Consider the following 23,108-nt stretch of genomic DNA (forward strand, 5'->3'; position numbering starts at 1 on the left):
TAGTTACATGCACATCAGTGCCACCTACAATAGGCCTGGCCACCTATATATGCAGCTCATCACTAGCCAGACCTCAGAATACTCTTCGTGCTCCAAGCTGCAAGATCTACTCCCGCTCCCCTGGGTGTCGGTAGACTCGAGCAGCTCTTGTATAAAGTATGTGTTTTGCACGTTTATTTTGCTATTAACATAACTGTCACATGTTTATATTTGTTTTGCATTGTATTTTGTGTTCTTGCCAAGTATCATAGGGGAATTGTTTTATTTGTTGTTCAAGTCATTTTTGTTATATTAAATATTTAAGTTTTTAATTTCTTTAGAATTTATTCCGCAGCTCTCACACCGTAAAGAGGTCAGAAGCAGTTTTATTTAAGTATCCACTCGATTTAACAGCCTATATGGGGCTGTACCCTGGCCATTATTTCCGGAGCTTCGGTATTTCCGAAGTCGATAATTTATCAAGTAACATTCAGGTAAGAAATATTTTGTACTAGACAGCCACTGGGTCCACCATTCTAGTGCCTCCTACCCTGTGACTGTCACAGGGTAGAAGTGTGATTGGAAGCATTCTATGTCTGCCATCGACCGGGTTAGTCTCCAAGAAAGGTAGGCGTCCCAAAACAAAACCCCATTCTGATGAAAACTGCAACCAAAAGCCAAACAAGTGGATAGAACTCCCCAAACGAAAACAAGCAAACTTGTATGATGTCACTCGTCATCACTGCCGCTGTTTGCGCAGCTCCCCCCTCCTGGGAATGGGGGAAGGGGTAGCCCCAAACCCACCACTGCCGGTGATCTACACCCCAGTTCTTGTGGCTGATATTACCGGCTTGGTTGTGTGCTCTGGCTCCAGTCTTTTTGCGGCGCTGTGCCTTGTCTGTGGCTGCTGTACTCCAGAGGTGCGAGAGCTAGGAGTTATTCTTCAGTACAGTATTCAGGCTGCATGCGCCTAGGGTTCCCTTCTCTAGGTGCCATGTAAGTACTGCCCTTGGAGCTTGGAGTTGCCTTCCACAAGTTCCTCAGAGTCTGCCTCTGTGGTCCGTTTAATTGCTCAGTTTTTCGGCCACCCTTTAGGTACTTGGGTGTTTTGTCTCACTCGTTTACCTTAGGGTAAGAGGTAGTTTTTGCACTGGTAAGAGGGTGCAGGGCTTGTTGTCACCTATCACAGCGGCCGGCTCTGTTCCTTGGGGTACATTGTCCTCTTGCAGGGTTTTCTTTTTCTTTTTGCCTTTGTCGGGAGTTCTGCCTTACTTACCACTGGTGTTTGGCCTCACCCTGATACTTGGTGGTGCCCCTTGCTTGGTCCCCATGTACACGTCCCTGGGGTTCAGCTTTAGTCAGTTTGTTTGGTAGTTTTTGAGCGCTGGTTAGCAGTACCCTGCCAGGGTTTACCTGGGCACGAGTCCTTTTCAAGTAAACGCTCAGGGCCCTGGGAATCCCTTAGGGGACAGGTGGGTCCGAGGGATGTGATCCCGGGGTCCCCTCTCGCTTCATGCGAGTTTGAGGGTTGTTCGGTTCCCTTGTCTCAGGGAACTCACTGTTTTTTGCCTCCGTCATGCAGCCTGTTGGGTCTGTGACACTTTCGACCCTGAGTTCTGTGAGTACTGCTGCTTGCTGGTGACTCAATTTACTAAATCTGTGGATGATCATCTTCGGGTACAGGCTGTGCAGGCGTTGCATTCTAGGTATCGTTTGTTGCAACGCGCTAGCTTGGTTGTTCACCCGGATGCCCCGCGGCTGCCATGTTTTGCTTATAGGGGACCCGGACTTGGGGGTGGGGGTCGCTTCGACCCTGGTTCAGTCCGCACCTCCTAGTCCCTCCCCTTCTGTTGTTCGTTCTGGTCCCCCTCCCCTGCTTTCGGCCCCGAAACGTCTGAAGGTTTCGGAGCCAGGGCTGGGGTTAGTTGGTCTTGAGACTCGGGCAGCCTTGGGGATACCCCTTCCGGTGTGGCGACGGAGGCATTCGAGTCTCCTCCCCCAGCCGAAGCCTCTGGGTCTGACCAGTGGGCCATCATTCTATCCAGCTTCTACAGCTGCGCTGGCCTTGTCTGGTGGGGTCGGTGCTTGGGAGGACTCGACCCTTGGTCCTGCGGAGGAGGACCCGGGGCCGGGGAGGGGCTGGACCCCGCCTGGATTTTTCTGCCCTCCGAGTGGGACTTACTGTTACAAGGAGTGGGGTTTTCTTTTCCCCCCCTCTGTGTACGAGTTGGACTTGGTGTCTGCCCTTTCCCTGGTTTAGTTCCGTGTTCCCTCGGGTGCTTTGGTTCCGTCTTTCCGGAGGTTTTCAGGCTTATCGCATACAACCTGCTGTGGTGCGGTCAGTCCTAGCAGCAAACCTCCTGCGTGACCCGGATTATACCTTGGCAATGGATCCCTCGGCTTCCTTGTTTGGGACTTCGTTCCCTTTCTGGTTGCATTACGAGGTTACGGAGTCATCCTGGCTGGCGGACTGTCCTGTCTTTGCTTTGGAGGCTTGGCACTCGTTCTGCCGTTCCCGCACGCTTGAGTGGCGGGAGGCTTCCACTGTGCTTCAGGTTTTCCTGGGGGCGACCTTGAGCACCTCTATGAGTGCTTGTTTGTTCCTGCCCTTCCCCGGGATGTTGGTGTCGTTCAGCTCCATGTGCAGGTTCCCTCCCTTTCAGCGGTGCAGGTGGCGGAGGACTTGCGCCCTTGGGGCCTTTTGGTTGCAGCCTTGTGCTTTTTTCCCCTCCTAGAACTGTCTTCTGACTGGCTCACGGAGGATGTAGGGGCGCTTGGGGCTTGTTTCTAGGTCTGGTGCCTTGGCCTCGGTGGCTCGCTCGTCGGCTGCCTTGCTGAAGTTTTTCGCGCCGATCTTATAGGCTGCGGTTGCTCTGTTTTATGGCTCCCAGCTCGCATGTCGGCAGACGGTGCCTGCCTCCTCAGAGGAATCTGCTTGGGCCTTGGCTCTTAGGACGTCTTCCCCCCTTTTGTCCCCTCTTGTTTGAGGCTTCCGCCATTGCGCAGTATATTCTGCTTCGGCTTTTTGCCGTACTATGTCGGACTGGCTGGTTCTCCAGGGGTCCTGTGGTGGACCTTCCCGGAAAGGTTGTGCCGAGGCTCGAGGTTCCTCTCGTCGTGGTAGGCCACTGGTGTCAGGTTCGGGTTCGGTTCCTCTTTCGGAGACGCCTTCATCAGGTTGGCGCGGTGTTCACTCTTTGCAAGGCTCTGGGTCTCGTAAAGGGCACCGGCCCTTTTACGGTTTGCCCCATTGATGGGGCGATGGGAAGGGGGGGGGGGAAGCTTGCGCTGTTCACTCATGCCTGGTCCCACGATTTGTGGGCGTTTCGGGTCGTTTTGCAAGGCCTCGTTTCAGCCCCTCCCCCTGCAGGGGGTTCAAAGCTGGCGGGGCAGGCTTCTTCCCCTGTGCTCTGTCAGGGTCATCTTGGAGTGGGTTCGCTTAGGGTGTGGTCGAAAACAACTACGTCCCTCAGATGGGTTTCTCGTCTGTTTCCAGTCCTGAAACGAGACTGTGTGGACCTACAGGTTCATTCTGGACTTGTCCCATCTGAACCCCTGGGTTCCATTGCCCCTCCTTTCGGATAACTACGCTGTCTCAGTTTCCGGCTCCTGTTGGAGCCGGGTGCTTAGATGGTGTCCGTGGATCCTCCGGGACGCTTATTGGCACATCTCGATTCATCCGGGGTTCAAGGACTGGCTCGGTTTTGTTGTGGGGCTTCATGCTTACCGCTTTCGTTGTCTCCCGTTTGGTTTGAACCTGGCACCTTGTGTTTTCACACGAGTCACACGGGTCATGGTGACCTGTCTGCATCTGTTAGGTGTTCGGGTGTTGGCCTACCTCGACGACTGGCTGGTTTGGGCTCGCAGCAGTCCGCTCACCTGCTGGCCAGGGATCTGGTTCTTTCTCAGCTTGCCGGGTTCGGGTTCTTGGTGAACTGGAGGAAGTCCCATCTGGTTCCCTCCCAGGTTCGGACCTGGCTGGGCCTTGTGTGGGACTCTCGGACTGCTTCTTTGTCTCTTCCTCTGGAGTCTCTTCTACAGCTGCGGTCCCGCATGTGCCTGTTTCTAGGGGGCTCCCGGGTCACCCGGCGGTTGCTCGAGGGTCTGTGCGGAAGCCTGAACTTCGCGATGCTGGTTTACCCGCCGGGTCGGGTTTGGCTTCGTCGGCTGTTCTGGTTACTTTGTGGACATCCCTTCTGCCTCTCTCGCTGGGTTTGGACCCCAGGGGCTTTGCGTCGGTTGCTGCATCGCCGGCTTCCTCTTTGGGTTTTTTCGGGGTTCAGTGCCCTGGCGCCTACCAGAGTCCTTGCTCGATGTGTTTACGGACGCGTCGTCTCTCAGCTGGGGCTTTGTGACCAGTGCTCACCAGGCCGGCCAGGGACGGTGGGGTCCGTCCTTCCGTCGAGCCCACAGCACTGTGCAGGAATTTGCGGCAGTGTGGTTTGCTCTTCGGAGGCTTCGAGTTGCCCACAGGTCGACAATCCGGCTCCATTCAGAATGCTTCCCGGTGGTTCATGGTCTGAACCGGGGTGGGGGGGGGGGGTTCAGTCATTGGCTCTTTGGCACTGGTCGCTTTGGGTGACTCGTCTGCTGAGTTCTCGGGGTTTGGCACTCCAGGAAGTTCACGTGCGGGGAGTGTCCAACATCTTGGCTGACGGCCTGTCTCGTTTATTTCCCCTCTCTATGGAATGGATGGTCGATGCCGACTCCTTCCATTACCTTAGTCGTTTGGACGCCCAGAGGTGGACCTCTTCGCGGCGACATGGTCGCGGCGCCTTCCCCTGTACATGGCGCCCTTTCCTGACTGCGAGGCCGTCGGGGTTGACACCTTTCAGCAGGACTGGTCGAGGTGGGGGTTCCTATACCTCTTTCCCCCGGTTCAGTTTTTGCTCCAGGTCCTGACTCGCTTGGAGACTTACCAGGGAAGAGTTGTCCTCTTGGCCCCTTGGTGGCCGGCCCAGCCGTGGTTACAGGTGCTGCTTGCTTTGTGTCCGAACCCGTAGGTTTTTCCGTGGCTCCGCCTCTTCCAGCAGATCGGACCAGTAACATCACGTGGCTGATTCGATCTTCTCCTCGAGTCATTGCGTATGGTATTTTTGACTCGAGTATATCATCTTTATGGTTATCAGGTGGCTTCCTTGTTAGTGTCCCACCTGCGGGCTTCTTTTTGGCTGCAGTATGAAGTTTCCTGGCAGTCCTTCTGGTTCTTCTTACGTCTTCGTCGTTGTACTTCGCTTTTTGTTAGGGTGTTGTCGTCCTTTCTCTCTTGCTTGTTCCAGGACCATCTCCTTATGCCTAAGACTGTCGCCTCGTATCGTGTGGTACTGGCGGAGCTGCTTCAGCTTGCTTTCGGTATTGATGTCACATCTGCGCCGTTTCGTAAGCTGTCTTGGGTGTTGTTTCACCTCAGGTCTGCTCATGCGCTGCCTGAGCCGTCCTGGTCATTAGACAGGGTGCTCTCTTTTCTTTTTTCTTCTTGTTTTGTTGTGGCACCTTCGGTTCCCTGATTGTTTTCAAAGGCTCTTTTCCATGTTAGCATTGGCCTCTGGGGGTCGGGTTGGTGCGCTTCATGCTCTCCTCCAGCACAGAGGTTTCTGTTCCTTCGGGCAGGGGTGATCGGTTTGTTCGTCTGCAGCCTTCTCCTTCTTTTCTGGCGAAAAACGAGATTGCTGGTTTCCGGAGGGGTCCCTGGGTCGGTGATGCTTGGTTGGTTAGGGCGGGGATGCATCATGTTTTGTGTCCGGTTGCGGCTCTTCACCATTATTTGCGTGCCACGGCTTCTGTGTCCGTGGACGCGCTTTGGGTTGATCCGGTTTCCCTTCTTCCCTTTTCGAGGGCGCGGGTCTCCCAGGTCGTCCACAGAGTTATTACAGCTAGCCAGCCTGTGGTCTATCCCCATGCCCATGACGTCCACAAGTTTGCGGCTATTACCGCCGTCTTTGGCATTATGTCCTGGGCTGACATTCGGGCGCAGGGATTTTTGCGGTCAAACAGGGTCCTGGCTGCTCGTTAACTTGTAAACATTCCTGAGCCCAATCGGGCCTATGTCGCTTTGGGTTGGCAGATGCAGCCAGTTGTCTCGACTTCGGGTTGAGGAGTGAGGAGCAACCACCTCCAGGGTAAGTCCCTATTATTTTCCTCTGTGGGTAGTTAGCTCTGGGGAGCCATAGGGGCTCCCCCCAGAAAACCAGCTTTGAATGTAATGAAACGCCATTTTCTGGGTGAGTCCCGGAAGCTGCCCGGCATCCCTCCCTCCCCTCCCTCCCTCCGGTCGGCGATTTTTTCGCGTGTTTTGACATCCAGCCTCAGAACTGGGGTGTGGATTGCCGGCGTGGTGGGTCTGTGGCTACCCCTTCCCCCTCTCAGGGAGGGGGGAGCTGCGCAGACAGCGGCGCGATGACAGGTGACGTTATACTAGTTTCTTCGTTTTCGGTTATGGAGTTCTATCCACTCGTTCGGCTTTTGGTTGCAATTTTCACCAGAATAATGTTTTTTTGGGGGACGCTTACCTTTCTGGGTGCCTAACCCGGTCGATGACAGACATAGAATGCTTCCAACCACACGGGGGTTTCTATAGGCCATTGCTTTCCTTGCCTCTCTAGAGGGGGCCAGGTTCTGGCTCGTGGTCCCCGGTAGGCCCATAAGAACTCCATACACATGACTGATGCCAAAGTCTGACATTAGCATATCAGCCTAGTAAGCTCCAGGGAGCCTCCGGGACTCACCCAGAAAATGGCGTTTCATTACATTCAATGCTGGTTTGTTGGACATATCTGCGTAATCAAGGAACATCCGTGCACCATGTCGGCTCCAAATGCACTCATTGTGTCAGTGATGGCTGATGGGTGGATGGGCAGGCAGACAGGGATGGAGAGGCTAAAATGTAGGCAGGAAGAGGCTGGGAGGGAGGCAGGCAGGCAGAGTTTGGGAGGGAGGCAGGGAGGGAGAGGCAGGGAGGGAGAGGCAGGGAGGGAGGGAGGGAGGGATGAGAGGGAGGGATGAGAGGGAGGGATGAGAGGGAGGGATGAGAGGGAGGGAGGGAGGGAGGGATGGGTGGGAGGGAGGGAGGGATGGGTGGGAGGGAGGGATGGGTGGGAGGGAGGGAGGGATGGGTGGGAGGGATGGGATGGGAGGGAGGGAGGGAGGGAGGGATGAGAGGGAGGGAGGGAGGGAGGGAGGGATGGGTGGGAGGGAGGGAGGGAGGGAGGGAGGGAGGGAGGGAGGGATGGGAGGGAGGGAGGGAGGGAGGGAGGGAGGGAGGGAGGGAGGGAGGGATGAGAGGGAGGGAGGGAGGGAGGGAGGGAGGGAGGGAGGGATGGGTGGGAGGGAGGGAGGGATGGGTGGGAGGGATGGGATGGGAGGGAGGGAGGGATGGGATGGGAGGGAGGGAGGGAGGGAGGGAGGGATAGGAGGGAGGGAGGGAGGGATAGGAGAGAGGGATGGATGGAGGGATTGAGGGATTGAGGGATGGATGGGTGTTGATTTGAGGTGAAGCAGAGAGAGAGAGGGAGAGAGAGTGTGTATGGGATGTAGGGGAGGGGGGCAGATGGGGGAGGTGTGTCGGTGGTGGGGAAGGGACCAGCTCACTCTGATAAGCCTAACACACTTGACCCAGTTAACCAGATTTGTTTTTTAAATTTTGGATGCTCATTGCAGTGCACAGTGCACCGATCTCGTGCACAAGCCCTATCTCTGTAAGGAGCCGGTCGGCCGAATGGACAGCACGCTGGACTTGTGATCCTGTGGTCCTGGGTTCGATCCCGAGCGCCGGCGAGAAACAATGGGCAGAGTTTCTTTCACCCTATGCCCCTGTTACCTAGCAGTAAAATAGGTACCTGGGTGTTAGTCAGCTGTCACGGGCTGCTTCCTGGGGGTGGAGGCCTGGTCGAGGACCGGGCCGCGGGGACACTAAAGCCCCGAATTCATCTCAAGATAACCTCAAGATAAGATCATATATATTTTTGGTTACAGATTTTGTTTAGTAATATTATTAGGATAATAAAAAGTTATAAATACTTGTTTCATGAATGCTTTATTGTATTAGATGGAGATTCTCCAGGCTGTCTCTAGCTGGCTGGCAATCTACTGAGCCATTTCCCAGAACGGTCTTGGGGGGGGGGGGGGAGCAGAAAGTGAGGGTGTGGGGGAGAGGTGCAGTGAGGGTGAGGGAGAGGATGAAAGAGGTAGGCAGGGTGCTTACCATGTGAGGACCCCCTGATGCCAAAACAAACCCAATAATACTTCAACTCAATAATACCCAACTTCAGTAATATCGACCGCCAGACCGGTACATGAGGCTCTAGATACCGGTCTCCAAAACCGGTCGTTATTACCGGCAGATCAGTATGAAAGAGGCCGTTAAATTGAGTGGATACTTTTGTTTTACTTTTTTTTATTTAATGTGATTGGCATTCCACCAGCCAAAATAGCCACTGCTTTATTCTTTCACTTAAACGTCACAATAGCAATAACCCAACTCAACAGTAGAGTTCATATGTATATCCTGGTTAAGTTTTGTAGTTCCTTAACTGCTTAAACTTTGTAGTGAGGATATAATCCCATTATCTCTCCTACCATAGACAACTGCTTCCTTAACTGCTTAAACTTTGTAGTGAGGATATAATCCCATTATCTCTCCTACCATAGACAACTGCTATCTAGGCTCGGTAATGCAATACAGTACATCTATGTGCTATCTCTAAAATTATAAAATAAAGTACTTTACACAATACTTAAATTACCTGTAATAAACAAACATAAGTCTTTTCGTTCTTTTTTTTAGTAATTTACATTTATAGTATAGAGTGAGATATATTTTCTAAATAGCATCACTTTGTAATTTTACAAAATAATAACCCATCTGCTCTTCAATGACCACACAGTTGTGTGGTTTTGCTCTTGGGAGGATAAATGTTCTTTCCCAGAGGGCCCTTTCTCGCTTCATGTTAGTTGTCAATGTAGTCCTGTTTTAACTGCCGACGGCATTCCTTTGGGCTGTTTTGACCTCTACCTTTGGTTTACGACACTTTCACACATGCTTGTCTGACTCCAATGTTGAAAGCCCCTTTCACCAGTAAAGCTAGGGGATGGAGGCAGCATTTAAAAATGTCATCTGCAGTCCCACCTCTCCACCCCTATACTGTTATAGTATTGGTGGGTTAATTTTGCCCTGAATTGAAGGCCTGTAGTGAAGGAGCACTCCTCCTCCTTGTGGGCTGGTGGAGGCCTCAGTGGGGGTATACACTGGGTCCTCAGGAGTCTTAACCTGTTGGCCGGAGGTCTATTTCTTCCCCATTGTGGCTTGTATCACTGTGCTGAAGATGTAAGCATACATCATTGTGGATGAAGGTGTACGCTTACATCATTGTGGATGAAGGTGTAAGCTTACATCATTGTGGATGAAGGTGTAAGCTTACATCATTGTGGATGAAGGTGTAAGCTTACATCATTGTGGATGAAGGTGTAAGCTTACATCATTGTGGGTGAAGGTGCAAGCTTACATCATTGTGGGTGAAGGGGTAAGCTTACATCATTGTGGATGAAGGTGTAAGCTTACATCATTGTGGATGAAGGTGCAAGCTTACATCATTGTGGATGAAGGTGTACGCTTACATCATTGTGGATGAAGGTGCAAGCTTACATCATTGTGGATGAAGGTGTAAGCTTACATCATTGTGGATGAAGGTGTAAGCTTACATCATTGTGGATGAAGGTGTAAGCTTACATCATTGTGGATGAAGGTGTAAGCTTACATCATTGTGGATGAAGGTGTAAGCTTACATCATTGTGGATGAAGGTGTAAGCTTACATCATTGTGGGTGAAGGTGTAAGCTTACATCATTGTGGATGAAGGTGCAAGCTTACATCATTGTGGATGAAGGTGCAAGCTTACATCATTGTGGATGAAGGTGTAAGCTTACATCATTGTGGATGAAGGTGTAAGCTTACATCATTGTGGATGAAGGTGCAAGCTTACATCATTGTGGATGAAGGTGCAAGCTTACATCATTGTGGATGAAGGTGCAAGCTTACATCATTGTGGATGAAGGTGTAAGCTTACATCATTGTGGGTGAAGGTGTAAGCTTACATCATTGTGGATGAAGGTGTACGCTTACATCATTGTGGGTGAAGGTGTAAGCTTACATCATTGTGGATGAAGGTGTAAGCTTACATCATTGTGGATGAAGGTGTAAGCTTACATCATTGTGGATGAAGGTGTACGCTTACATCATTGTGGATGAAGGTGTACGCTTACAACATTGTGGATGAAGGTGCAAGCTTACATCATTGTGGATGAAGGTGTAAGCTTACAACATTGTGGATGAAGGTGTAAGCTTACATCATTGTGGGTGAAGGTGTAAGCTTACATCATTGTGGATGAAGGTGTAAGCTTACATCATTGTGGATGAAGGTGTACGCTTACATCATTGTGGATGAAGGTGTAAGCTTACATCATTGTGGATGAAGGTGTAAGCTTACATCATTGTGGATGAAGGTGTAAGCTTACATCATTGTGGATGAAGGTGTAAGCTTACATCATTGTGGATGAAGGTGTAAGCTTACATCATTGTGGATGAAGGTGTAAGCTTACATCATTGTGGATGAAGGTGTAAGCTTACATCATTGTGGATGAAGGTGCAAGCTTACATCATTGTGGATGAAGGTGTACGCTTACAACATTGTGGATGAAGGTGCAAGCTTACATCATTGTGGATGAAGGTGTAAGCTTACAACATTGTGGATGAAGGTGCAAGCTTACATCATTGTGGGTGAAGGTGCAAGCTTACATCATTGTGGATGAAGGTGTACGCTTACAACATTGTGGATGAAGGTGCAAGCTTACATCATTGTGGATGAAGGTGTAAGCTTACAACATTGTGGATGAAGGTGCAAGCTTACATCATTGTGGGTGAAGGTGCAAGCTTACATCATTGTGGATGAAGGTGCAAGCTTACATCATTGTGGATGAAGGTGTACGCTTACATCATTGTGGATGAAGGTGCAAGCTTACATCATTGTGGATGAAGGTGTACGCTTACATCATTGTGGATGAAGGTGCAAGCTTACATCATTGTGGATGAAGGTGTAAGCTTACAACATTGTGGATGAAGGTGCAAGCTTACATCATTGTGGGTGAAGGTGCAAGCTTACATCATTGTGGATGAAGGTGTACGCTTACAACATTGTGGATGAAGGTGCAAGCTTACATCATTGTGGATGAAGGTGTACGCTTACAACATTGTGGATGAAGGTGCAAGCTTACATCATTGTGGATGAAGGTGTACGCTTACATCATTGTGGATGAAGGTGCAAGCTTACATCATTGTGGATGAAGGTGTACGCTTACATCATTGTGGATGAAGGTGCAAGCTTACATCATTGTGGATGAAGGTGTACGCTTACATCATTGTGGATGAAGGTGCAAGCTTACATCATTGTGGATGAAGGTGTAAGCTTACATCATTGTGGATGAAGGTGTAAGCTTACATCATTGTAGATGAAGGTGTAAGCTTACATCATTGTGGATGAAGGTGTAAGCTTACATCATTGTAGATGAAGGAGTACGCTTACATCATTGTGGATGAAGGTGTAAGCTTGCACTTTTAGTTCATTATTGTGAATGAAAGTGCAAGCTTACATCATTGTAGATGAAGGTGTAAGCTTGCATTACTGTGGATGAAAGTGTAGGTTTGCATTATTGCAGATGAAGCAAATTCTGCAAATGCATGCAAATTAAAAAATTCAGATCCATATTATGTACCTGTGTGCTGGGCTTTGTGAGTGTCTCGAGTAAACTTGAGAGCAAAGGACTGGCCACAAATATCACAGGTGAAGGGCTTGTTAGTGGCATGAGTAGCGAGATGAGTTTGTAAGGAACTTCGTAGCCCGAACCCTCGATGACACACATCTAGGAGACAAAATTGAACAATGTATTAAAATCTTAAAACGACTAAGTGTATAAGAAAAGGAAAGGGTGGGAAATTGTGTTCATAAACATGTGTATATATTGTATGTGACAAAAGGTACCAAAAAACCAGCGTTGAATGTAATGAAACGCCATTTTCTGGGTAAGTCCCGGAGGCTCCCCGGAGCTATCCAGGCTGAATGGATATGTATAACTTTCTGGCATCAGTCAAATTGCTAGGAGTTCTTACCTACTGGGGACCACGAGCCAGAACCTGGCCCCTCAGAGAGGCATGAGAAGCAATGGCCTATAGAAACCCCCTTGTGGTCGGGAGCATTCTATGTCTGCCATCGACCGGGATAGGCACCCAGAAAGGTAGGCGCCCCAAAACAAACCCCTATTCTTGTAAAAATATTGCTACCGAAAGCCGAACGAGTGGACAGAACTCCCCAAACAAAATTATCTAACTAGCATGACGTCATCACGTCGCTGCACCACCATCTGTGCAACCCCCCCTCCCCGGGAGGGGGGAGGGGGTGCCCCAGACCCTCCACGCTGGCGATCCAACTGGCAGTTCTTAGGCTGGATGCCAAAATACGCGAAAAACGCCGCCGACCAGAGGGAGGGAGGGATGCCGGGGAGCCTCCGGGACTCACCCAGAAAATGGCGTTTCATTACATTCAACACTGGTTTTCTGGGGGAAGCCCCGTCGGCTCCCCGGAGCTACCTCACCACAAATAAGGAAAACAGGGAAGGAACCGGGAGGCGGATGCCACGCGCCCTAACGTAAAAACCAAGACCACAGACAACACAAAGACCAAAACGAGAAGAAAATAGACCACCGCGGCCAACTACCAGGACGGCACCAGAACTCAAGAGCAGGCCAGAGGGGAACAACACCCAGGACAGCAAGTGGAATGGAGCAGAAGGAACCCCAACACTGAACAAAAGCAGGAGCCGCTCCGCCAGCACCACCCAATACGAGGTGACAGGACACCAGCCCAGACGACGGACCCAGAACAACCCCGAAGGGAAGACAAGCCAACCCTATCAAAGACCGAAGGACCCTTCGCAGTGATAGGAAAACCGGAAGGACCGCCAGGAAAACCACACACCACCCCGAGATGAAACACACAGGTGGGAGACCAATAAGGAACCCACCAGTGCCGACACAAACGACGAGAAACTAGCACCACTTGGATTCTGTGACAAATTTTCACTCAATCAGCAGATATCGGAGCCAACGAGAAATTAAAATATTTTAGATCTGGTCTTTACGAACAATGAAGACATTATCAGAGACATTACGATATCAGATACCACATACTCAGATCACAAGCTCATTGAAGTGCAAACGACCATCAATACTCAGAATAGACCTAAAACGTTGATAATGCGAGAGGGGCTATTCAGTAAATTCAATTTTAATAATAAAAGGATAGACTGGGAGATAATAAACAGGGAACTTACAAACATTCCATGGGAAACTGTTCTAAGTAATACAAGTCCTACAGAAGGAATAGAAAAACTGACTTCGGAAGCGTATCAACTCTGTCTGAAACATGTTCCTTTGAGGAAAGCCAGAAAGAGATCCAACGTAGAAAGAGAATGCAGACGACACTATAAACGCAGGAAAAAACCAGCGTTGAATGTAATGAAACGCCATTTTCTGGGTGAGCCCCGGAGGCTCCCTGGAGCTTATCGGGCTAATGTGTGTTATGTTAGACCGGGACATTAGCTAAGGAGTTCAGACCTACCAGGGACCAGCGCCAGAACCTGGCCCCTTCAGAGAGGTTTCAGGGAGCAATGGCCCTGGAAAACCCCATATGGTTGGGGGTTTTCCTTATCTGCCATCGACCGGGGTTAGGCACCCAGAAAGGTAGGCGTAACAAAACAAACCCCACATGGTAAGAAACTACAACAAAAACCGAACAGAGAGGTAGAAAACTCCCTACAATCCCAAGGAAACAAGCAAACAAGCAAACATCACACTTTACTGCCGCGCCGATCGTCCGCGCAGCCCTCCCCACCCCGGGAGGGGGAGGGGGGAGCCCCGGACCTACCGCGCCGGCTGCCAAGCTCCAGTTCGGAAGCTAAGCGTCAACCAACGCGAAAAAAACGCCGACCGGTGGGAGGGAGGGTTTCCAGGGAGCCTCCGGGGCTCACCCAGAAAATGGCGTTTCATTACATTCAACGCTGGTTTTCTGTGGGGAGCCCCTACGGCTCCCTGGAGCTTCATACCCAAAGAGAAGGAAAAGAAAGGGCTAACCCGGGAGGCGGCCGCCACAAACTCTGCAACGCAAAACCAAGACAACCGGACGCAAACCTGCGACCCAAGGCAACAAGAACGCCCAAGAACAGACGCACACATGGATGGGCGGCCAAAAACCTGTGCGACCCACAATTCCCTGCGCCCGAAATGAGCCCGAGACGTCACCAACACAGCAGCAATTGCTGCAAACGTCTGAACAGCACGGGCGCAAAGACAGACCGCAGTAAGAAGGAAAACACTGCGGACGACCCGGGAGACCCGAGCCCTGAAAACAGGGAACGAAGGAACCGGATCAACCACAGCGCATCCCCAGGCATGGTACGCCGGCAACAGCAAAAAGCACAACTGGACAACACAGGACGCACCCCCCGGCCAAACCAAACAAGTACCAATACCCCAAGAACCCCTCCGGAAAGCAGCCGCCTCGACCGTCGCCAGGACAGAGAAAGGCTGCACACCAATAAAGCTACCACCAGTACCAAAGAGGAGGAAACTGAAACCGAAGGGGCTACCACAAACTGAGGGGAAGAGAAGAAGGCACCCTGAACAAGGACCAGGATGGCTCAGGCGACTCATGAGCAGGCCGGAGGGGAAACAAAACGCGAGAAGACGTAATAAACGTCATACAGTCTCCAAGACGAAGCTCGCAGGTGGGACACCGTCAACAAAGCCACCTGAACACCATAGAGATGGCGATACCTGCGTCAAAATACCAGACGCGAAGAGCCAAAGAGAAGGCCGAACCAGTCACGGACAGGACCGATTCGGCCTGCTGAAAGAGGCGAAGCCTCAGGAAAAACGCCCCGGGTACGGACACCTATCAAGCAGCGTCTGAAAAGAAGGCCGGGCCGGCCACAGTGGAACCATAAGGACTGTTCTCGTGGGAATGGGCTGCAACTGAGCCAGAACCCGAAGCAACAGCTGGACCGGGAGAAGAGGTACAGGTACCCCCCACCTCGACCAGGCCTGCCGAAAGCCTCCACCGTGAAGACCTCGCAGGTGGGAAGGGCGCCACAAAACGGGCGACGCCTAGACCACGCCGACCCGAAGACGTCCATGGCCATGAGTCCATAAGCCCAACAGAGCCAACAAAACGCATCGGCGACGACTGGCCAACCCACGAAGAGGAATGAACCGAGACAGCTGTCCACCAGGACGCAGGACACACCCCGGACACGAACCACACGGTTAACCAAACCCCCTGTGGTTCCGGCAAGAACCACCGGAGAACAGTCCAAACAGAGCTGAATGGTAGAGTACCTAGTGACCCAAACCCTCCGAAGCGCAAACCAGACAGCCATGAACACCTGAACCGGGCTGTGAGCCCGACGGACAGACAGACTCCATCAACCTCGGCCGACCTGGTGAGCACTGGTCACAAAGCCCCAACCGAGAGACGACCCGTCCGTGAACACATCGAGCGAAGGCTCGGGGAGCCGCCAAGGCACGGAACCCCGAAAACCCCAAAGAGGAAGCTGGTGACGCAGCACCAACACCAGATCCCCAGAGGAACCCAAGGAATGCAAGAGGCGGAAGTGGAGTCTCCGTAGGAACCAACCGACGCCGGAGCCAAACCCGACTCCGCGGGCAGACAAGCACGCCGAAGTGCAAACTCCCGCACAACCGCCCAAGCAACCGCTGAGCAACCCGGGACCCCCTCCTGAACAGCCAAAGGCGGGACCACAGCCACAGTAACACTTCTGGAGGGAAGACAATGAGGGGCCCAAGAGCCTGAAACAAGGCCCAGGTCCGAACCCGGGACGGAAACAGAAGGTAAAACCTCCAGATCACCAGGAAACCAAACCCAGCGATCTGGAAAGAACCATCCCCTGGCGAGCAGACAAGCGGACTGACTGGGAGCCCACTCCAGCCAGTCGTCGAGGTAGGCCAGACACCGAATCTCAGACGCAGACAGGGCACTAAGATCCGGTAAAGATGCAAAGAGTATACAAAGTGCCCTTCACAAAATAGGGAATGCAATAAAAACAGCAAACCTGAAAGCCCCACCACCAAAGCATTGTATGACAATCATATGAAGACATATTATGACATATGACAATCATTATATGACAATATGACAATTATAATCAAAGCATTATATGACAAAGAGTGCTGGGAAGACGGGACACCACGAGAGTAGCTCTCATCCTGTAACTACACTTAGGTAAGTACACATAGGTAATTACCAACCGTGCTAGCCCCAGAAAAACTGGAGAGGAACGTGCCAAGAAGTGACCTGGAGGTCCAGGTCCACCATCCATGCACCCGGCCCTAACAGAATCCGAACAGGAGACAACAGTCCTCCGAGCAGGGCAGAGGATCCAGGGCGCAGACGGAAGTAGTCCAGAAGAACTGCAGACTGGAAAAGCTCATGACTGCAAAGAGCAGACGGGAAAAACTCATGACTGCAAAGAGCAGACGGGAAGCCCAGAAGGATGGGGCGGATCGACCACGCCCCACGCACCCACGAAGAGGAAATGACGAAGCGCAGGGAAGAAGCCCACCCTGCCAGCTCTGAACCCCCCCCAAGGGGGAGAAGCCGTCCTCCGACGCCAGCAGAGGCCGGAAGACAACCCAAAGCGCCCACCAACAGCGGGACCAAGCGAGAGGCAACAGAGCAAGCTGCTCCCCCAGCGCCCAGTCAACAGAGAAGGGAACAGAACCCCTTCAGAAAGAAAAAGTACACTACCGAAGTCATGAGGAGAGACTACGGGAATGAAACCACACTTCGCTGGAAGAGGAAGTGAGGGGAGACCTGATCACCACATACAAGATACCCAAGGGAATCGACAGGGTTGAGAAGGACAGGATATGTAACACAAGGGGCACACGCACTAGGGGACACAGGTGGAAACTGAGTACCCAAAAGAGCCACAGATAGAGTTTTTTTTTTTTTTTTTTTTTTTTTTTTTTTTTTTTTTTTTTTTTTTTTTTTTTTTGAGTGTCAGAATGGGAACGGGAAAGCACTAAGAAGTAATGTGGCGACTCCTCACACAAGTAACGAGGCTGACCCCCATACAATGTCACATGTAGACATGACAGAGCCCAAGAGGCACAGGAACCGATACAAGAAAAATGAGGGCAGTAATCAGAGGCAATGTATCGGAATGGAGAAATGTCACAAGTGGAGTACCACAGGGTTCAGTTCTTGCACCAGTGATGTTTATTGTGTACATAAATGATCTACCAGTTGGTATACAGAATTATATGAACATGTTTGCTGATGATGCTAAGATAATAGGAAGGATAAGAAATTTAGATGATTGTCATGCCCTTCAAGAAGACCTGGACAAAATAAGTATATGGAGCACCACTTGGCAAATGGAATTTAATGTTAATAAATGTCATGTTATGGAATGTGGAATAGGAGAACATAGACCCCACACAACCTATATATTATGTGAGAAATCTTTAAAGAATTCTGATAAAGAAAGAGATCTAGGAGTGGTTCTAGATAGAAAACTATCACCTGAGGACCACATTAAGAATATTGTGCAAGGAGCCTATGCAATGCTTTCTAACTTCAGAATTGCATTTAAATACATGGATGGCGATATACTAAAGAAGTTGTTCATGACTTTTGTTAGGCCAAAGCTAGAATATGCAGCTGTTGTGTGGTGCCCATATCTTAAGAAGCACATCAACAAACTGGAAAAGGTGCAAAGACATGCTACTAAGTGGCTCCCAGAACTGAAGGGCAAGAGCTACGAGGAGAGGTTAGAAGCATTAAATATGCCAAAACTAGAAGACAGAAGAAAAAGAGGTGATATGATCACTACGTACAAAATAGTAACAGGAATTGATAAAATCGACAGGGAAGACTTCCTGAGACCTGGAACTTCAAGAACAAGAGGCCATAGATTTAAACTAGCTAAACACAGATGCCGAAGAAATATAAGAAAATTCACCTTCGCAAATAGAGTGGTAGACGGTTGGAATAAGTTAAGTGAGAAGGTGGTGGAGGCCAAGACCGTCAGTAGTTTCAAAGCGTTATATGACAAAGAGTGCTGGGAAGACGGGACACCACGAGCGTAGCTCTCATCCTGTAACTACACTTAGGTAATTACACTTAGGTAATTACCTGTTGACGGACGGTTGAGAGGCAGGACCAAGGAGCCAGAGCTCAACCCCCACAAGCACAACTAGGTGAGGACATATATTGTAAAAGCACAAGCCGCCGACTAGTGGCAAAGAGCACTACGCCGGCCAGGCAAAGAAGGCACAAAACTGCATCAAAAGGCCCACCTCGACAGCAAAACCACAAAGTCCCAGCACAACCACAACATGTGCCAAGACCCAAAAAGCTCAGTCTGCAAGCCAGGAAGACCCCGGAACCCCAAAAGGCAGAACCGGGTCACTCGAGGAAACAAAGTCCCCTGAACCCACAAAAGGGGGCCCAAGAGGAAGAAACCTCCAGAACGAAACCAAGGAACCCAAAGGAACCCAGAATCGAACCAGGGGGAGCCCAAACCACCACATTTGCCGGCGGAGAACACCACTAAAAGGCAAAGCACAGACCCCAGCAGAACGCCCTGGGAAAACGGTCCCAACAGACCGAAAACCGAGGGGCAAGGTGTGGGAGCAAGCATACCAGCCAGGGGCACTGAGCCTAAACCCAGAGGCTCAGACCCAAAATCAACACCCAAACGTTCCCAGAGGAACAGGCAACGGCAAGAAAACACCAGAAAACAAAGAAACGACAACAGGAGAACAAAAAACCCTGCAAATTTTTTTAAAACTCACCAGAGACGCTCGCTCGCACACCCAGACGCATGTAAACAAACCGCAACGCCGCCCTGGTGGCCACGCCGGGAAACCGGCAGACGAAAATGGCCGCCAGCAGGGGCTGTGACTGACGCTTAATACACAAAAACACGCCAGCAAATGTGGGAAGCTAGCAGACTGGAAGGGCGAAAAACGACGCCCAACAGCAGAAAAACCCCTGAAGGGGCAAAACCGCCCCAGAACTGCTAGTAGGCATCCCCCACAGCCCCGGGAACCAACAACAGAGGCCCCGGGGCAGAGCCGGCCTCCAAGCCCTCCGCCCTTAAAGAAAAGCAAGAGCCCATGGGAAAGGCAACAAGAAAGGGCCGCTGGTAAGACCCAGAAGCCTTGGCAGGAGGCACAGGCTCAAACCTCCGTCCCCAACCCGAACGGGGAATCCCCCGAAAACCGCCCGAGTCTCTGCCGCAACTGAACCCCGCCCCGACCCAGAAACACGCAGACGGTCCGGAGCCGGGAACATGGAGAGAAAGGGGCGAGCAGCACCTAACCAAACGGGGCGGCCACGGGGCATTCGAGTGGGAAACCAACCTAGCATGTTGCAGCAACCTAACCTAGCTTGCAACACGGATGCCGCCTGTACTCTGAACAGTAATAACATCAGGAGAGTACTGGAGAACAAGCAGAGAATCACTCGCAAGACTCCGGGTCAAGGTGTCAGTGACCCAACAGGCAGCATGACGGAGGTAAAAATGGCGACTGTCACCCGGAGACAAGGGAACAGCAACCAACGATCCCGTACAAGACGGGTTGGAACCCGGAAGACACATTCAATGGTCCCCCGAGCCCAGACAGGGGTTTCCAGGGCCCGTAGGGTAACAACTACGGGAAGCCCGGGCAAGGTGTTGCTAACCGGTTAAGAAACCCGAACATAACAAGAGGGTAGATTATAGCACTGAAAACCCCCGAGACGTGTACAAGCACGGGGGCCTAGCAGAGGGACGCCAAACACTACCAGTGGAACTATAACCACCTTAGGCAGACCCCCACCAGGCAAGAAAATGAAAAACAAAAGAAAAACCCCGCAAAAGTACACCGTCTCCAGAGGCAACAGAAACCGGCCGCCGCTTAGGTGGCAGGCTGCGCAACACCTTGACGCCCTAACCAGCACAATACCAATCCCTACCCAGGGCCAAACAAGGGCCCCAAGCCCCAGCTGGCCCCAAGGGCGAGGCAAATGCCGAGCAGCAAGAACCTCTACGGGAATGGTTCCCGAACGCCCCAGGGAAGATAACCCTGTAACGCAAGGGCAGTACTCACAGGGCGCTTAGGGAAGTCAGCCACTAAGCACATGCAGCCCCGGCACTGATGAAGTACTCCTGGCCACCGCACACCACAACACACGGCAGTGAACGCCACACAAGGCAAACACCGCCTAGGAAACTGAGGCCAGAGAAGCGTCAATCCCGGTTGACATTAGCGAACGAACTGAAGCTTGGCAGCCGGCGCGGTAGGTCCGGGGCTCCCCCCTCCCCCTCCCGGGGTGGGGAGGGCTGCGCGGACGATCGACGCGGCAGTAAAGTGTGATGTTTGCTTGTTTGCTTGTTTCCTTGGGATTGTAGGGAGTTTTCTACCTCTCTGTTCGGTTTTTGTTGTAGTTTCTTACCATGTGGGGTTTGTTTTGTTACGCCTACCTTTCTGGGTGCCTAACCCCGGTCGATGGCAGATAAGGAAAACCCCCAACCATATGGGGTTTTCCAGGGCCATTGCTCCCTGAAACCTCTCTGAAGGGGCCAGGTTCTGGCGCTGGTCCCTGGTAGGTCTGAACTCCTTAGCTAATGTCCCGGTCTAACATAACACACATTAGCCCGATAAGCTCCAGGGAGCCGTAGGGGCTCCCCACAGAAAAATAATGGAAATGCTTATGCAGACACGAATTTCCCATCAAAGAAGGAATAATTTAAATAGGGAGATTGAAGAAATCGAGCGGAAATTGAAACACTCATATGAAACTGAAGAAAGGCAGTTTGAACAGAAAGCAATTCAGGAAATAAAGAAAAATCCAAAATATTTCTTCACATATGCGAAATCAAAAGCAAAAACCACTGCAAAAACCACTGTCTTTTGGACATGGACCTATTCGTACAAGTGAAGGTTCATACACGGAGGATGACAAAGAAATTAGTGAAATCCTAAAAAAGCAGTATGAGGACATGTTTAGCACTCCAATAAACAACATGAAAGTGGAAGATCCAGACAATTTCTTTATTCGGGATATTCAAACCTCTGTAAATATAACTGATATCAACACGAGCGCAATAAATTTTGAAAGGGAAATTGAAAACATGTCCATGCACTCGACCCCAGGTCCAGACTCATGGAATTCAATATTCATAAAGAAATGCAAAGTGCCGGTAGCACAGGCACTCAGTATAGTGTGGAGGAAGAGCTTAGACATGGGGGAGATATAGATGCACTTAAAGTAGCAGACATAGGCCCTCTACACAAGGGAGGGAGCAAAGCATTGGCAAAGAATTATAGACCAGTTGCACTAGCATTGCACATCATAAAAGTATTTGAGAGAGTGATTAGGAGTCAGGTCACCAATTTCATGGAGACCAATGACCTTCACAACCCAGGCCAACATGGATTTCGAGCGGGAAGATCGTGCCTCTCACAGCTACTTGAGCACTACGACAAAGTCACTGAGGCATTAGAAGAAAAACAGAATGCTGATGTGATACACAAGGACTTCGCAAAGGCTTTCGATAAATGTGACCATGGCGTGATAGCACACAAAATGAAGTCAATGGGAATAACTGGTAAAGTAGGACGCTGGATACTCAGTTTTCTGTCAAACAGGACTCGCGAGTAACGGTCAACCATATAAAATCTAGTCCAAGTGCAGTTAAAAGCTCTGTACCTCAGGGTACAGTCCTTGCACCGCTGCTTTTCCTTATTCTCATATCAGATATAGACAAAAATACAAGTCACAGCTTCGTATCATCCTTTGCAGATGACACAAAAATCAGTATGAAAATTATCTCGGCTGAAGACACTGAAAAACTTCAAGCTGATATTAAAAAAGTTTTCGACTGGGCATCAGAAAATAACATGATGTTTAACAGTGATAAATTCCAGGTACTCAGGTACGGTAAAAATGAGGACCTTAAACATAATACAGAGTACAAAACACAATCAAATGTACCCATAGTAGGAAAACAGCATGTAAAGGATTTGGAAATAATAATGTCTGACGACCTAAAGTTTAACCCTTAAACTGCGCAACGCGCCTGCAGGCTCACGTCTGGTTTGCGCAACGCGCCTCAGGGTATTTGTATTTTTCACGATCCATTCAAAACTCCCGCGGCTACATGGGGTTCACATCAGCTTCCTCAGGGCTCTTGTAAACAGACGCCATCTTTAAAAAAAATCGTGGTCCACATTCCCGGGTGTGGGAGCCTCAGTAGTGTGTGAGCAACCAAGGCTGGCGCTCGCAGCATGAGCGCACAGCACTGCTGTTCAGCATGTGACCACAGCATCGCCTAATAATGTCAAAATATATATATAACTTGTATTATTTAGCTATGATAGTGTTATATTAGAGCCTGAGTGTGATAATGACTGGGTACAATGTTCAAATGTCAGTGATTCAATGCTGTTCACGATGTTCACAGCGCTAGCCACAGCACCACAGCATTATTTCGTTCATCTAGGAATCTTCAAATACGTTCTTACGTTCCTTTTCAAAATAAACGTGTGGTCAATTATTCATTTACAGGAATTAGTGACCAGGATTGTGATAATAGCAGGAATGTGGTTATAATTAGCGTTGTGCGTAGTATTGTGAAAGGAGGAATTTTGATGAGGGAGGGAGGGCGAGAATTGAGGTAGCCTCATTGTGTGTGTGGCTGCCACTCTTGTTTTGCTCACCATACTAGCTTAGTGGTTCGCTATGGGCAACACATATGTACATGGGTATATATAGTGTGTGTATATAGTGAAAGAACAGCAACAGGAGAATGTTGAGAGGAGCTACTTTGGTGAGGGAGGTGACGTAATCGTAGCGTCGTCTGCTGTGTGATTTTTCATGCAGTGTATGGTGGCCACTGTACTGTTTGGACACAATACCGGCTTACTTACATAGTTCTGGTAAATAAAACATGTAGATAGGTATATAGAACATGTGTAATAAGAACTATAACAATATGGTGGGAGGAGCAATGTTG

At 50.4% G+C, this 23,108-nt stretch overlaps 1 protein-coding gene across 4 annotated transcripts in view; it reads right to left on the reverse strand.

Moving 5' to 3' along the window:
* Nucleotides 1-23,108, reverse strand: part of LOC123757338 (uncharacterized) — a 157,306-nt gene that overhangs the window by 53,763 nt on the left and 80,435 nt on the right. For all 4 annotated transcript variants that reach the window (XM_069323612.1, XM_069323611.1, XM_069323613.1 and 1 more), the window contains one exon: nucleotides 11,742-11,888. In XM_069323612.1, the coding sequence (XP_069179713.1) occupies nucleotides 11,742-11,888 (147 nt within the window). The remainder of the gene's footprint in view (nucleotides 1-11,741; nucleotides 11,889-23,108) is intronic.

Source organism: Procambarus clarkii, chromosome 13 (assembly GCF_040958095.1).
Source record: "Procambarus clarkii isolate CNS0578487 chromosome 13, FALCON_Pclarkii_2.0, whole genome shotgun sequence".
Classification (NCBI taxonomy): Eukaryota; Metazoa; Arthropoda; class Malacostraca; order Decapoda; family Cambaridae; genus Procambarus; species Procambarus clarkii.